Source organism: Castor canadensis, chromosome 9 (genome assembly GCF_047511655.1).
Source record: "Castor canadensis chromosome 9, mCasCan1.hap1v2, whole genome shotgun sequence".
Classification (NCBI taxonomy): Eukaryota; Metazoa; Chordata; class Mammalia; order Rodentia; family Castoridae; genus Castor; species Castor canadensis.
In genome coordinates this window covers 20,734,494-20,751,763 of record NC_133394.1, presented here as the reverse complement: position 1 = coordinate 20,751,763, position 17,270 = coordinate 20,734,494, and the positions used below count along the sequence as shown (strand labels likewise).

The 17,270-nt window shown below is 35.2% G+C and overlaps 1 protein-coding gene and 1 non-coding gene across 9 annotated transcripts in view; both read right to left on the bottom strand.

Moving 5' to 3' along the window:
- The window catches only part of Mnd1 (meiotic nuclear divisions 1), a 92,600-nt gene that overhangs the window by 10,551 nt on the left and 64,779 nt on the right, over positions 1-17,270 (bottom strand). For 2 of the 8 annotated variants that reach the window (XM_074041316.1, XM_074041315.1), the window contains exons 5-6: positions 11,170-11,244; positions 8,311-8,425 (exon numbers count right to left, since the gene is read on the bottom strand). In XM_074041316.1, coding sequence (XP_073897417.1) covers positions 8,311-8,425; positions 11,170-11,244 — 190 coding nt within the window. The other 6 variants (XM_074041321.1, XM_074041320.1, XR_012435612.1 and 3 more) reach the window with 5 other exon arrangements.
- On the bottom strand, positions 7,755-7,942 carry LOC141411079 (U2 spliceosomal RNA). The gene has a single exon (XR_012435935.1). It is a non-coding gene; the product is annotated as a U2 spliceosomal RNA (small nuclear RNA).

Sequence of the window (17,270 nt, the reverse complement as noted above, 5' to 3'; positions counted from 1 at the left end):
TTAGTTCCTGATTTTAGTAATTTGAGTCTTCTTTTTCACTTGGTCTATCTAACAGTTTGTCACATTTCTGATAGGATTAAACAATCAACTTTTGTTTTCATTTGATTTTTCTCTTTATTTTCTTTATATTGCACTTATTCTTGTTCCTATCTTTTTTCCTTCTTTCTTTCTGAGGTTTAGTATGTTCTCTTTTTCTACCATTTTATGGCACAGAGCTAGGTTCCTATTTTGAGGTCTTTCTTTTGTTTTAAATACAGGTGTTAAAAGAGTTAATAATTTACCACTCAGCACTGCTTTTATTGTATCCTCCTAAGTTTTTGTGTGTTTCAGTTTTCATTCATCTCCTTTTCTAATTTCTTTTGGCCCATCCTCGTTTAGGAAGTGTGCTGACTAGATTCTACACATTTGGTAATTTTCCCTCTGTTATTATCTACCTTTAATATTTAATTGACATCAGAGGACATACCTTTTATCACTTTAATTCCTTAAAATTTACTGAATGTATATTCTGCTGTTGTTGGGTAGAATGTTTTATATATGTCTGTGTATAGTTATGTTAAGTTTTCCTTATATTATATATTTCCTTATATTCTGATTCATTTGCTGTTTTGTGGGGGAATGCTGGGGATTTAACCCAGAGTCTGATGCTAAGCAGGTGTAACATCACCGAGAATACCCTCAAGTCCTGTTTTTCAATTTTATTTAAAGAGGCACACCGATGTTTTCAGCTGTTACCACTGAATTATCTATTTACCCCTTCAGCCCTTTCATTTTTTTCCCAAGTATTTTAGTGTTCTATTGTTTTATATATATATATATACACACACACAATTATATATATATAAATATATATATACATAATTGTTATATCATTTTAAAGGTTAACACTTTTATCATTATCATTATAAACTACTTTTTTCTCTCTAGTTATTTTTGTCTTAAAGTCTTATTTTTCCTGGTATTAGTTTAGCTGCTACAACTCCCTTTTAGTTACTGTTTAGACAGTGTTACCATTCTAATGAGTCTTTTGTAGGTGGAATAGAGTTAGCTATGTGCACTCTTCTATTCTGCTGTTCCCTGTCTTATAACTGGAGAGCAATCCATTTCATCTAGTATAATTATGGTGAGGTAGAATTTACATATGCCACTTTGCTATGCCATGTCTCTTTTATTCTGCCCTCTTTTGTGTTAAATGGTTTTTTGCAGTGCTGGGGTTTCAACTCAGGGCCTTGTGCTTAAGAAGTCTCTTATTTGAGCTACTCCCCATCGTAGATTTACAACTATTTGCTCTATGCAGCCGTCTTTTAAATCAGATTGGAGAACAAAAGGAAATACAAACAAAAATACATGTATACTCTCCTTTATATTGTGTAGTAACCATTAGCAATGCAAATTATTTCTTCATTTGATTAAATTTTGGTCCAGTTTCATGTCACTTCAGTCTGAAGAACACCTTTAGTATTTTTTTTAAGTGACAAACTGTTAGTTGTTCACCTGAGAGTATCTTATTTTGCCCTTCCTTTTTGAAAGAAAATGTTTCCAGATACAGAATTCCTGGTTGACAGATTTTCTTCTTCCTGCACTTTGAGTATGTTGTCCCAATGCCTTTGGCCTCTGTAGTTTCTAATGAGAAACAAGCTGTTAATCTTATGGAAGAGTACTTGTTTGTGATGACTTGCTGCTTTCAAGATTCTGCTTTAGCTTTAGACAATTTGATTATGATGTGTCTGTATATCTCTTTGCATGTGTCCATCCTGGTTCACTGATCATTTTGGTGTGTACATTAATTTTTTAATATCAAATCTGGATGCTTTTCTACCATTATTTCTTCAAATATTCTCTCTCCCCTATCTCCTCCCCTTTTGGAACTCCCATTATGTGTATTTTGACACTCCTGATGGTGTCCCATAGGTCCCTGAGTATTTGTTAATGTTTCCTCATGGTTTGTTCTTTCTGTCCCTTGGATTGGAAAATTTCAATTGAACTATCTTCTTCAATTTTATTGATTGTTTCTTTGACCTATTCAAAGCTTTTGCTAACCACTGGGAAAATTTTCATTTTTGGCTACTATAGTTTTTTGTTTATTTTTTGAGACAAGGTCTCACTACGAAGCTCAGGCTGGCCTTGAATCCATGACCCTCCTGTCTTCACCTTCTGAGTACTGGGGTTTATTGTAGCTTTCAACTCCAGAATTTCTACTTAGTTCCTCTAGTGATATCCTCCACTTTGTGAGGTACCCTTCTTACACTTACTTTAGTTCTTCAGACATGGTTTCCTTTAGCTCTGTGAACATGTTTAAAATAACTGACTTAAGGTCTTTGTCTAGTTAAGTTCTTCAACTGGGCATCCTCGGTAACAGTTACTGTTGCTTTTATTGCAGTGTGTGAGGCATATTTTCTTGTCTCTTTCCATATCTTAAAATTTTTTTATTGCAAAAGTGGAACTTTACAATAATATAATGTGGCAATTCTGAAAATCAGATTTCCCCCCTCCTGAGGGTTGTTGCTTATTGTAGTTATCATTTGCTTGTTTTTCTGAACTAATTCTGTAAAGTCTGTGTTCTTTGTTGTGTGTGGCCACTGGAATCTTTCACTTGGCTAGCTCAATGATCAACTATTGATTGAACAAATATTTCCTTAAAAACACATGGACTAAATCTCTTTGAGAAGGGCCTCTCTTTGCCAAACAGCTCTATGTGTGTGCTGCACCATGCTAGGTCATTTACAGTCCTGCCTCAGTCTTTTGCTTCCTACTTGCACAGAACATCAAGGTCAGCTGGAAGGAAGAGTTTAGGGCCATCTGAGGTCCTGCACTAAGAATGTGAACACTCTTGTACTCTCATTCTTACACACCACTCATGCTGTCTAGATTTTCTTCTTCTAGAAGAAAGATCTCAAGGCTTCACGCTTGTTAGGCAGGTACTCTTACCCTTTGAGCCACTCTGCCAGCCCTTTTTTTGTGATGGGTTTTTTCCTAGATAGGGTCTGTAGAACTATTTCCCAGGCTGGCTTTGAACAGCATCCTCCTGATCTCTGCTTCCTGAGCAGCTAGGATTACAGTTGTGAGCTACTGGTGCCCAGCTTAAGGAAGTTTCTTAACTACTTCTAACATCATTTACTTACAAGGTTTTTCTGTTTTGTTTTGCTTTTGCCATTCTGGGGATTGAAGCCAGGCTCTGGTGCATGCTAGGCAAGCATCGTATAACTGGGCTGTATCCCAGAGCTTTCTAAAAAATTTAAATTTTGACACTGGCTAAGTTGCTCAGACTGGCCTCAAACTTGCGATCCACCTGCCTCAGCCTTCTGAGTAGTTGGGATTCACAGGCATGAACCACCATACCTGGCTAACAAATTAAACATGTGGGAATTTACTTTCTACTACTTATTTTGTCTACTGTCAAATAATGATTACAGTAGTTAAAACTGAAATTTATTTTCAAAACTAAATTACTGTTTTTACTTTTCACTTCTTGGACATGTGTAAGTGCAACTAATTTTGGTAATAGTTGCTTAATGATATCAATAATTCAACTGGTATGATGAAATGTAAATATTTCTTACGAGCATTACTGAAAAATAAGTGAGAGATAATACACAGCCTGCCAATATGAACAAACAGCTATAGCTCTATCAGCAAACTGTGTTCCAAAATAAACTATGACAGGCTTAGATATGCCTGAGTGTTGTAATATTGATGCAATAGCCATGCTATTAAGAACCAAATCCTATTAAAATCAATTTGTAAAACTCATAATCCTTTAATTCAGATAATCTGTTCTGCATTAATTTGATAGCTGAAATCCTATGAAACCCTCATTATCAAATTTAGTTTCGTTGAGGAAAGGGGATATCAGGCAAATAGAGGTTAAAGCCTAATAACATTGTCTAAAGGTCTCTGCTTAAAATTTTAAGTTTTTAAGATTTATGGCATTGTACTTTTCACAATTTATGAAACAAATAAGCTTTTATTTCTTCACATATTTTTCTAGCCCAGCAACCTCTGTTCCCCAAACTCTCTTTGGGACTCCAATTACACATACACTAGGTAAAGTTGTCCTATAGCTCAGAGATGCCAGTTTCATATTTAAAGTTTTTTCTGCTTCACTTTGGATAGTTTCTATTGATATGTCCTCAAATATACTAATTTCTTCTTCTGCAATATTTAATATGCTGTTATGCAAACCAGGGTAATCTTCATGTCATAATCATAGTTTTCGTTTCAGGAAATTTGACTTAGATTTTTTTTATCTTTCATGTTTCTACTTAACTGTTTGAACATAAGGAACACAGCTACAAGAATCTAAATGTCCTGGGTCAGTTCTAATGGATTATTCTGGTCATTATAGATCATGCTTTCTGACATTTTTGAATTCCTAGTAATCTTCACTAATATGACAGACATGATGCTAGTTATTTTTATATTTTACAAATATTCTTGAGCTTTGTTATGAGATGTGTTTGGTAACAGTTTGATGCTTTCAAGTCTTGGTCTTATGGTTTGTTAGGCAAGTTGAGAGCAAAGCTCAGTCAACAGTTGTTACTCCCCTCTGTTGAGGCAAGACTTTCTTTCTTTCTCAAGACTTTCTTGAGTTCTCAACCAGATTCCATTAACTGTAAATTTTCCCCACCTGGCTAGTGAGAAATGGGCACTACAGTTGGCCCCCAGTGAGTGTTGGCACTGTTCCTTCTAATCCTATCAGACAGTTCTCCAGCTTGGGGAGTTTCCTCATAATCCTGCACATATCCAGAGTTCTTTGCATCCTTCTTTCTACTAAACTGCTCATGAACTCTACACATCTTGGTCTTTCTGACTCTCAGTTCCAGGTTCTCCACTCAAGGAATCAACCTGCAGGGTTGTGCTGTGGCCAGGAAACTCTCTCAACAAAATAAGCTGAGCCGGGTTCTTGTCTGTAATCCTAGCTACTCAGAAGGCAGAGATCGGAAGGATCACAGTTCAAAGCCAGCACAGGCAAATAGTTTGCAAGACCCTATCTCGAAAAACCCTATCACAAAAAATTGGGCTGCTGGAGTGGCTGAAGGTGAAGGCCCTGAGTTCAAGCTCTAGTACCAAGAAAAAAAAAAAAGCCGGGGCAATTGTAAATCTATTTCCTTTCTCTAAGAATCACCGTTCTTCCTTACCTGGGATTAAATATCTTGAAAACCACAGTTTTTGTTGTTTTTCAGGGGGACAGTAAAACCAGCTTCCACTATTCTACACTGACTGCAAGCAGAAGTGCTACATTTGGTAGGTTTATGTTTGCTATTCCGAATTTTTCTTTTTCTTTTGATAGCACTGGGGTTTGAACTCAGGGCTTCACACTTCCGAGGCATGTGCTCTACTGCCTGAGCTATGCCTCCAGCCCTTTTTGCTCTGGTTATTTTGGCGAAGGGTCTGACTTTTTACCCAAGCTAGCCTGGACCACGGGCTATTTTATACTTCTCATCATGGCTGGGATGACAGGTGCATGCCACTGCGCCCAGCTTTTTCCCTCATTGAGGTGAGGTCTCAAAAACTGTTTCTCCTTGGGCAGGCCTTGAACCATGAGCCTCCTGAGTAGCCTGGAGTGCCCATTCACTATTCTCAATTTTAAGGGAGAGGAATTAGACATTTCTCTACATAAATATAAAGTAAAGTTATTTTCTAAAAATTCTTTTCACAGGTATACAGACTTTGACAGTTTTTGTTGTTGTTTTGGTGGGTCTGGGGTTTGAACTCAAGGCTTTGCACTTGCAAAGCTGACAGATTTTTTTCTTATTATTGTAGGTGAGTAGCTTTTATTTTTTGGGGGTCAAACCCAGAACCTCACATATATTCAGCAAGCATTCTACCACTTAGCTATAACCCCATTTCCCATCTTAGTGGCTTTTCATAGAAAAAGATGTCACACCCTCACATCTGAAATATATTTATGAAATAATGTAATCACTGTATACATCTACTGTCTAAAATGTTGTAAGTTTTCTATAATTAAAGTACTCCATAAAATAGAATAGATACTATTCTTTAGTCTATGTAAGTTACTCTTTGCAGTACTGGAGTTTGAACTTGGGGCCTTGTGCTTGCTAGGCAGGCACTCTACCACTTGAACCACTCCCCCAGCAGAGACTATTCTTTAATAGAATAAAAAAAAAATTGCAAGAAGCTAAGAAGAAAGGACTCTTACCTTCTCATTTGCAAGTCAAAAATAATATAGCTCTAATAGATTCATCATTACAAATTCTCCAGGATCCAAATATAGATTCAACTTGATGTAAGCATATAAATAACTATTACAAGATAGCCTAGGTCTGATACTGATGAAGAATGGTAGTCTCAGTTAGGTGTACTGATAGGGTCCCAGCTACTTAGGAGGCTGAGGCACAATTCTTGAGCCCAGAGATTGAGACTGGCCAGGGCACCATAATAAGACCCTATAAGAAAGAAAGAAAAGAGAAGAAACAGAAGGAGGGAGGGAGAAAAGGAGGGTGGGAAAAAGGGGAGAAGAAGGAAGGGAGGGAGGGAGGGAAAAAGGAAGGAAGGAATCTGATGCTACTGAAAATGAGAAAAATTTACTTTTCTTCTTACTTAGATTTCATATCTTGAATACTCAATCATAGTAGCACTCCTTGGGCCAGGAAATAAATTACCAAAATTTTAAATTCAAGGATTAAGGTGGACAGCAGGATGCAGGTAACCAGTGTGAAATTTCAGTTGCACCTTTCTCCTCAATGGTTTATTCCGCACTTCAGGAAATCTTTTGCAAACACTGAAATGTTTTCCTTTAAGTTTTATTACTTTTCTCAGAGGTGTTGCAGTGCCAAAACTGCTGCTTGATTCAGATGTACAAAGAATGGCAATATCTTAAATTACAAGCCCAAAATAAATTTGCCCACTTCATGAATCTGTCTCATGTAATTCTAGCTCTGTTGATATCCTGAACCTCAAAATGATCAGTTGGCTTAGGACCAGCATCAGTGTAGATCAGAGTAGTTTAATAAGCTTAAATAAAAGTTTTAATCACTCTTGCAGGGTGTGATGGTACACACCTTTAATTCTAGCACTCGGGAGACTGATAAAGGAAGACTCCAAGTTCAAGGCCTGCCTAGGCTACATAGTGAGACCTTGTCTCAGAAACAAAAAACAAAAAAACCTCACCCTCTCCCAAAAACCCCTAAAAACAAACAATTGTAATCATACTATTTCTGGGTTAATTTTAAAAGTACCAAATACTCTCCATTTCTTTCAAAGCCATCAATAGCACTCTACAATATTAGTTTTTTCTAAAGTTGTTCTTGGTAAAGTTCTCTAAACAAAAGGTTAAAATAGGAAAATGCGAGTAAGTTATACATATTTTCTTAAGCAATTAAATGTTTTGTCTTTATAATCTACTCTTTCTCTTCACATATTTAAGTTTTATTTTTACATAAACATCTAAAAAATTTCCAAGTAAGCTTTGAGGACTCTGGTTTAAAAGAAAGGCAGAAAATCATTGATATATTCAAAAAGCAACTCAATGCACAAGTGATTTTTCTGCAACTTGCAAACTCTTATATTTGATATTCTTTTTTTTCTAGAAGATAATGACAGATTTAAGAATCAAGGTGCCTGGGACCAAATCAGCTACTTCTCTGACTTCTCAGTTTCCTATGTTTATATTTTGTTTTTATCTTCTGCTCCACTCGCCTTCCTTACTTTTGAAATTCTTCAAGCTTGTCACTACTCAACACTTTAACATAACATCTCCTTAGTGGAAATATTAAGGGAATTTTTTATTTTTTTGGTGCACCATTCCTGGAGGTACTGCAATGCCAGGTCAATGCGTGGAGTAGACAGAGTGAGTTCCTATTCCATCTCCCTGTTCCAAAAATCCATTTAATATATTGTCCTCAGATGGAGGACGTATCAGATATTAAACTAAGAACAGATACTACACTTGATCTTAGCCAAAAGGCCAAGAAGCAATGAAGGCAGTATTTTTCTACGGTGCTACAAATGCAAAATTTGAGCACTCAGAAGACTCTTAACTGGGTTTATTTTCTCATATACATAAACAATAGTTTCCAGGCAACTAGAAGTACAAAGTCTCTTTCATTACCAAAGTTAAAGACCCTTAAGGCTGGGTGCCAGCTCATACCTGTAATCTCACACTTATAATCCTAAACAGAGATCAGGAAGATCTCAAGACCAGCCCGGGCAAATAGTTCTTGAGACCCTGTCTTGAAAATGCCCAACACAAAAAAGGGATGGCAAAGTGATCTTGAGTCTAAACCCCAACACTGTCCACCCTCTTCCCCCACCAAAAAAGACACTTAAGTTGTAGTGCAGACTTACGTATTTCTTCCACAACTTGTGGATCACATTCTTTATATTTTTCTACTTCTGCCTTAAGCTGTTCCCTTTTGCTCTGAAGTGAAGAAAGCTCTTTTGCTAGCATGACTCGCTCTTCCTGCATCCAAAATAATTGTGGGAACAATTGAGACAAATGAAATCATATTATGTTATAAGGTCAATACTTTTTTCTTGGTGGTACTGTTGCCCGGGCTGGCTTCAAACTGCAATCCTCCTGATCTCTGCCTCCTGAGTAGCTAGGATTACACGGTGAGCCACTGGCACCCAGCTAAGGTAATACATTTTATAAGCATTTTATTTCTTATAAACAACGTGTGTTAGACTTCTGAATACTGTATTCATACAGTTAGCTTTTGTCTCCATGAATGTTGCATTTGCAGATTTAACCAACAGCAGATCAAAAATATCTCAAAAAAATTGCAAATGTACAGACTTTTTCTTGTCATTATTTCCTAAACAATACAGTGTAACAACTATCTAATAGCACCTACATTGTATCAGGTATTGTAAGTGATCTAGAGATGATTTAAAGTATGTGAGAGGATATGTGTAAGTTTTATGCAAATACTACACCACTTTCTTTTCTTTTTTTGGTGGTACAAAGGTTTGAACTCAGGGCCTCATACTTGAATAGTTATTTTTTGCTTCTGCACAGTATAAAAACAAGCTCAATTATCTTTCTCTGAAATCTCAAGCATCTTTCATATATAATGAATAACTAATGAGTAAATATGTATAATGGAACACTCATAAATACATGAAATATTACCGATTATGCTTGGATGAACCCAAAGATAACTATGTTATCATATATTAGGGAAAGTTATAATGCTTTTCTGGGTAATTTCACAAGATTGTGTTTATGTATGTGATAGTTTATGGCAATATTAATCATACAATTATGCTTAAAAGTGTTCTATACAATATTTCAAACTTAAAGGGTGATTAAATTTTATAAATATTTAAAGTCATCTAAATATGCTGTCAAAAATTATGGTACATAATTATAAGATAAATCTGAGGCAAAATCAAATAAAATTAATGTGTCCTAAATGGGACACATCTAAGGTTCCTTGCTACCTTGTTCATTTATATTTGTGCTTTTCTACTTTTGCCTTTGGATGTTCCTTTCGGTTCCAAAGTGAAGAACATTCCTTTTGCTGGTCTTCATATAGCAGAATGCATATACAGAGCAGCAACAGTCCAACAGAACTCTCTGCAATGACAGCAATGTCCTGGATTGGCACTCTCCAATGCAGGAGCCACTAGTTGCATGTGACTACTGACCACATGAAATGTGGCTATTATGAGTGAGAAACTAAATTCAATCGTATTTGATTTTAATGTAAACAACTGAATGTAGTTCATATATACCACATTAGCACAACCCAGAAGATTCAAGAATAACTAGAATATAAAAAAAAAATGGTCATTATTTGCCATTTACACCCAATGTAATGTGCTCCAAGAGGAAAAAACAAGAGGGGGAGAAAAGCTAATGAAGACAGGACAAATGGAGTGGTAAACACCTGTGTGAATCTAGGGATAACTCTTCAGACACATTGAATTAAAAACATCTTAGTTTCTAGTGCTGAGATCTTGTCAAATTATTTAACCTCTTTGTACTTCTAGTCCCTCAAACATAAAATAGAGATATAACGGTAGCCAGCTTCTTGGATTGTTGGCAGGATTCAATGAATATATACAATATATTTGAAATAGTACTTGCCTTGCTTATAGTAAGTGCAATATATCTGTTATTTCTTCAGCAGCATCACCATCATCACTATGAACAATCCCTAGTAGATGGAGGATAGGTATTTTTGGAAAAAACACTGGTTGGTAAGATTTCATCCTTTTCAGGCGATTTTCTGAATTACCATACCCTTGTGATGGCAAAAGGCTACACCTAGTTTGCTGGTAGGTTTCTCCCCTAGCTGCACTGGTTCCAGTGGATTGAATAACATTCAGTAGACTGGCTGATATTTTCTGGGCATGAATATATCACCACTAGTTAAAGGTACTTCTACAAATTACTGTCAGTGTTAAAGAAAAAAAGAGATCAAATGAAGTGATAATTGCTACTGTTGACTGAAGAAGACAGTATAACAGTTTCAAGTTATGCCAAGAAGTTACCTTCTCTTTATTCTACAGAAATTACCATTTTCTAATTCCTATCTGAGACTGTGCTGACTACTAATATGATAGAATGTATGTAAATTAACTTTGCAAGGAAAAAGACACTGAAAGCCTATGATGTAACAACTTTTCAAATCATTTTCTTTCACAATCACATGCTACAAATAGAGCTCAAAGTGGAATGCTTACTGGTTCAAGCTGATCTTCAATATTTAAAAATCTGTTTGCATAAATACATTCTTGAGCTAATGATGAAACAAGAAAAGTGATTTGTAAAAGTCTGTAGTAATAATTTAAAGCACATTGTACTTTTAAAAATAAATTAGGTCAACATTCATTTAAATAATTTAAAAATATTATAATGCCACAAAGATATGTTGATTGTTTTCGGTTTATGTGCCAGAATTAAAAAAAAAACTCTACAATGTACATAAATATTTAATAGGGCTTACATGTATCAGATCCTCTTCTAAGTGTTTTGCAAATATTAACTAGTTTAATCTACACTATAACCCAACAAAGTAGATTTTATTATTCCCCATTTTACAACTGAGTAAATTGAGAATAGAGAATTTAGGAGATTTTCAAACTCAGGCAGTCTGGCTCTTGGGTTTATGTTATATGTTTTAAATACACAGCATATTAAATATACACATGAATATAGTATTTATAATATTAAAGACTCTACAGACATAAACTTACCGTCTCTTGACGGCCAATTTTAGCTTTCTCAATGCTCTTCTGTAAGTTTGCATGCTTTTGGTTTCCTTCAGACAACTGTAGAATCAAAAACAAATAAAATGGCCTATTAAGACATACTCCTAGTCCTGCAGCGTAGGAAGACAAAATGAAATTGGATGTTGGCCCATGTCTACGTCATAAACAAATGTGAAAGACTACACTGAAAACTCATTTCTCTAGTTTGAAGAAAACCAAGGATGCACATCATTAGATTGAAAACATTAAAAAAAATATTTTCTTCTTAGCCCATGCAGAAAAATAAGTAACATGCCTTCAATCCTTTTCTATATAGTTTTCATTACTCAAATAACCAATATACTCCAAATAACTTAGAAATAGAATTTGAAAGTTCAAAAATATTTGTGCTTCCTATAAATTCTCTCTTCAAATTTCATTTCACTTCTGCTAAAGTCTTTCCAAAATACCCTAGACTGTTTCTTACAGACTTATAGTACTATGACCCATTTCACTAACAGTTAATAATGAATGTATCACTTATTATCCCCCTCAAAATGAAGCTCTTTTTGAGGAATTACAAACTAGGTTCATTAAACTCTTAGAGAAGAAAAAAATCTATTAACCTGCTGCCAACTTTAGTTATGTTTTATGTATCTTAAAGTGGTCAGTTTATTTTACTCAGCTTAGAAAGTAGATAAATTACATGTGGAAATGCACAGTGACATTAGATTTGGAACAGTCACTACCATGTGACTATCCCTATGCCAAAAAGAACTAGTTAATATAGAACACTGCTTCCCCTTCTTAATTTTATTAATCTTATCTATGTCCATGATTAAATAACCACAGGAAATTCTAAACACCCAACTTTCTACCACATCTTTTTCTATAAACTGGTCACAAATTTCACTTCATTTGATTGGGTAAAAATCTTTTAAAAATATATTCCATACTTTCCTCACTCTTGAGTTATAAACATTTAGAAAATAACTAATGCCTAGATGAATTTAATTTCTGTTGGCTAATAAGAAACTGACCTTTTACAATATAATCTAGTTATGGAAAGAGTGTGAATATTTAGATAACTTTTTTGGCTTAAAATTCAGAAATACTATCTTTAAAATTTTGTAGCTTTCCCCTGGCTTTGGGAAATCTCCCACTTCTTAACATGCATAAAGAGAGCATTGTAAACTTTACTTGTTCTCTAGGCACTGATTCTAATACATAGCATGAACAAAAGCTATTGGCTATGCCAGACAGACACCATCACCAAACCAGTTGTACTTCTTGAGAGTAATTATCTTCCTACTTATTTAAAAAAAAAAAAAAAAAAAGTGGAGTCCAGAGCCAAAATAAGCATTAAGACTCTAAGTTTAGCAAAGAATCTAGTTCTTTATAACAAAGGTTCCCATTTATAAACCAAAGCTATGTTTAAGAAGTTAATAGTCTATCTACCCTGAAAGACCACTTAAAATAATTTTTAAAATGTATGTAACATTTAAATTCATGAGTATTTTTCTGATTAAAACATATACACATATATTAGTACAATGTTTTCCATTAAAAATGTTTAAAAATAATTTGACAGATGTTATCCAAAATGTTAATAATTATATAAAATAAGCCAATAGTTAGGGGATATATATTTTAATTGCATTAATGAATGTCTTTCCGATGCTGAATGTTTGTAATCATTGACAGCCTAAACGCATTAGAAAGAGCTCATTCAATAATTCTTTAATTTTGAAAGTAATCTTAGGTATTTTAAATGTAAAGGACTGCATTCATGAGTTGTCATGCTAAGCATGTGGTAAGAGGGAGCACAATCTAAGTGATGTTATCAAAGGTGAAGCTTCTAATTATCCTAAGTTCTGAAACAGTTTGGTTTGACTCAACCATGAAGGATTCCTGGCTCACTTGTTAGTTCTTAAAACCTCACCACTGGAAACAATGAAAGAAATTCTTGTTAGACTGCCCTTGCTATCAGGTTTTCACCTATACAGCTATTAGAAGCACTACAGCTATAGTTCCTAATATGTACCTTGGAATTAAGCCAAATCCAGGCCTCATGCATAAGAACTAAGATTTTTAACCACTGTACATGTATCATGTAAACCACCGTTCCCAAACTTTGGCATGTATCAGGATAGTCCAAAGGGCTTGATAAGCACAGTTTGCTAGGTCCTACTGGTGTTTCTGAATAAGGACTGTTAGCTTTGCTAGTGCTAGGCAAGGGCTCCTAGACAAGGATTCCCCCTCTAAGCAGTGCTGCCCTAAGAGCTTGCACTGTGACACACTCCCATGTGATGCTAATCCTACTGCTTGCAGATACTACAATTTTGAGAACTACTGACCTAAACATAAACGTTTTCTTGCAGTAACAAACCCAACTAAAACACACATGATATTAATATATGGAAAAATTATCTACTTCATAAGTAAAAATTAATTACTGCTAAATATTGTAGCCTGAAGTCAAAAAATATCTTATTAGCTCTGTACTTAGAAATTCAAAAGTATAAAAATTACAAAAAGGTTGTTTCACACCTCATATTTTAAAAAGGTATTCACCCACCATAGATTCCTTTACAGAACAAACTATCCTGGTATATTTCTATAAGGTAAAACCAAAACCAACTAGATACTGCAACAAATACGTCCCCAAATTTCACTACAGCAAATACTAAAAAATTTAGTAACTCAGAACAAACTGCAGCAGCTGCAACAACGAAAACTACTTACAATTAGTAAAAACGGGATTTCATCTTTAGATTTGAGACCTAACACAATGCTTCCCTTTGAATGTCTTCCCAGCCACCTATTAAGACACTGGGTAGAGAAACATAGTGCTGGTGTTTTGTGAAGGGCTAATTCACTGCCTGAAGGAACTGCCTACTCATAAGAGAAACAGAAAGATTGATTCAAGCTGGCTGCATTGGAATTCTGATTTGCTCTGTTTTTAGAAATAAAGAAATTTCAAAGCAATATGTGAAGAATACAGAGGTTTTCACAGGTGGGAAAGAATGTCAAGAAACAATGAAAAAAGCCAACCCAATTGGTCTGCTACTTTATTAAAATTCATATACTGTATTGTGGAAAAATAGGTCTTGAATCTTTTATGTTTAAAAAATAATTTACATGTTTGTATATTTAAAGCCTTATAAGAGTATCTACAACTTTAAGATGTATATCTTCTCATAAAGGTGATAGTCCATTTAGGAACTGACCACAAAGAAACAATGAATGCTCTGAAGACACAGTTACACATAAAGATGGGAACAATGTAATTGTCTCAATATTAAAGAAATATTAAATCAGTATTCCATAGTACCAATGTGTCACAATTATGAAGCCCCAGGAAATGTGTTGAAACATTTTTTTTGTGTGGTCCTGGGATTTGAATTCAGGGCCTACACCTTGAGCCACTCCATCAGCCTCTTTTTGTGATGGGTTTTTTTCAAGATAGGGTCTCATAAACTATTTGCCTGGGCTTACTTTGAGCCACAATCCTCCTGATCTCTGCCTTGTTAGTAGCTAGAATTACAGACATGAGCCACTGGCACCTGGCTTTGAACAATTTTTAATTACACTGAAAACATCTTGCAGAACAAAGTTGAGTTTTAAAAAAGATGGTAACAAAACTGCAATTCAATGAGAACCTATCTATGACTCAAAAACAAAACACTATAAGAAAATGCACAAAATTAAACAATGATTATCTCTATTGTGGAACATACTTTTAAACAAAGTTTTCTGTATAACAAGGATATGTATTATTTTAATTTTTCATTTTCCTATTATAAGTAATATATGAATGTATTCTCAAAACATTCTTGTGGTTTTTGTTTTATTTTGTTTTTGTTTGAATTCAGGGCTTTCCACTTGCTAGGCAGGGGCTCTACCACTTAAGCCACACCCTCCAGCCCTACATTCTCATTTTAAAAGAATGCAAGAGCATTTAAACAAAATCCCCTTTGCCTCTCTGCTCCTACACTATTTCCACAAGCCCTTCCAGAACTGACCCCTGAAAAAACCTAATGTACATCTTCTTGTCCTATTCTTTTATTTTGAACCCATTCAGACACTGGTAACATTTCAAAACACACGTGGGGTTATCCTTAATGTAATGCCTTGCAATTTACTGTTTTCAGAGAAATTTCCATGTGGGCATAGATAGATCTACATCTATCTATCTAGGCTCACAGCAAAATTGGACAGAAGATATACAGATTTCCCATATAACCCAATCCTACACATACAGAGCCTCCTTCACTATCTAAATCTCATTCCAAAAAGTACATTTGTTGTAACTTTATGAGCCTATACTGACAACATTATCCAAAGTCCACAGTTTACAATGGAGTTCATTTGATGGATTTTGAGAAATGTATGAATTATGATATCATACAGAATATTTCACTGCCCTGAAAATCTTCTGTGCTCCATTTATTCATCTTTCTCTCCCCTCAACCCCTGGCAACCACTGACCCTTTTATTGTTACATAGTTTTGCCTCTTCCAGAATGTCATAATTGAAATCACAGATTATGGAGCCTTTTCAGACTGAGTTCTTTCACTTAGCAACATGCATTTCAGGTTCCTCTGTATTTTTTATGACTTGATAGCTAGTTTCTCTGTAACATAGAACAATATTCTACACATGGATAGCCCAGTTTGATTACTCACTGAGCTGTTGAAGATCATCTTGGTTGCTTCCAAGTTTTGGCAATTATGAATAAAGCTGCTATAAGCATTTGTGTGTAGGTTTTGAGTAGACTGTTTTTCACTTACTTGGGTAAATGCCAAGGAGAGTAACTATTGGGTCACAATAGTAAGAGCATGTTTAATTTTTATAAGAACTGTCCAACTGTTCCAATTTTGCATTCCCAACAGCAAAGAGTGGACAGTTCCTTTGCTCCACTTCCTCCCAGCACTTGATGCCGTTAGTGGCCATTCTTTCCCCTCAGAACTTCATGCTTGAAAGCAGGTGCTTTACCACTTGAATCACACCTCCACTCCCTTCTGGAGATGGGGTCTCAAACTATTTGCCTGGGCTGGCCTAAAACTGTGATCCTCCTGATCTCAACCTCCCAAGTAGCTAGGATTACAGGTGTGAGTCACTGGCACCTGGCTACATTCCTCTCTTAATAGCTATTTTGTTTTTGCCCTGTTTTTCACTATTCCAACACCCCTGTCATTTGACAATTATTTCTGTGCACATGCAGAAGTATTTCTATAAGGTAGATCAGAAGTAGCTCACTAGAGAACTAGTTTTTTTTTAAGTTTTTAATAGTAAAAAATACATATAAAGTTTATCATTTAGTGTTTTATTCAGCAGTATTAAATACATTTACACTATTAATGTAACCATCACCACCATCCATTTGCAGAACTTTTCATCATTCCAAACAGAACAGCAGATAAATAACAACAGCATCCTATTCTCCCTTCCCTGCATCCCAGGTAACCACTATTTTACTACTTGTCTCTACATCTTCACCTATTCTAAATACCTTGTATAAGTAGAATCACACAATATTTGTCCTTTTGTGTCTGGCTTATTTCACTTAGCATGTTTCAAAGTTCATCCATAGTGCAGTATGTATCAGAACTCCATTTCTTTTTAAGGCTGAATAATACTGCATTGCAAGTATATAGCAAAGCAATGCACAAGGGTTCCAATTTCTCCGTGCCCTCACCAACACTTATTTTTTTCTTGTAATAATAGCTATCCCAATGGGTGTGAAGTAAACAGGTAACTTTTAATCTCCTCATTTTATCCTTCACCAGCAGTGAATAATTGGCTCACTCCTTGCAAGTTTCCTAAAAGTTGATACTGGTAATAATTTAAAAGTTTGTTAATCTGATGGCTAAAAAATGACATTTCATTATTGTCTTAAGTTTTATTTCTTTGATTATTGAGACTTGGCATCTTTTCATATATCTATGGATCATGTGTATTTCTTTTCTCCCTGTGGTGCTGGGGATTGAACCAGGATCTCAAGCATGCCAAGCAAGCACTCCACCACTAAACTACACCTCCAGCCCCGTGTGTATGTATATATATACACACACTAGCTAGGCAGGCACTGTAACCACTTGAGC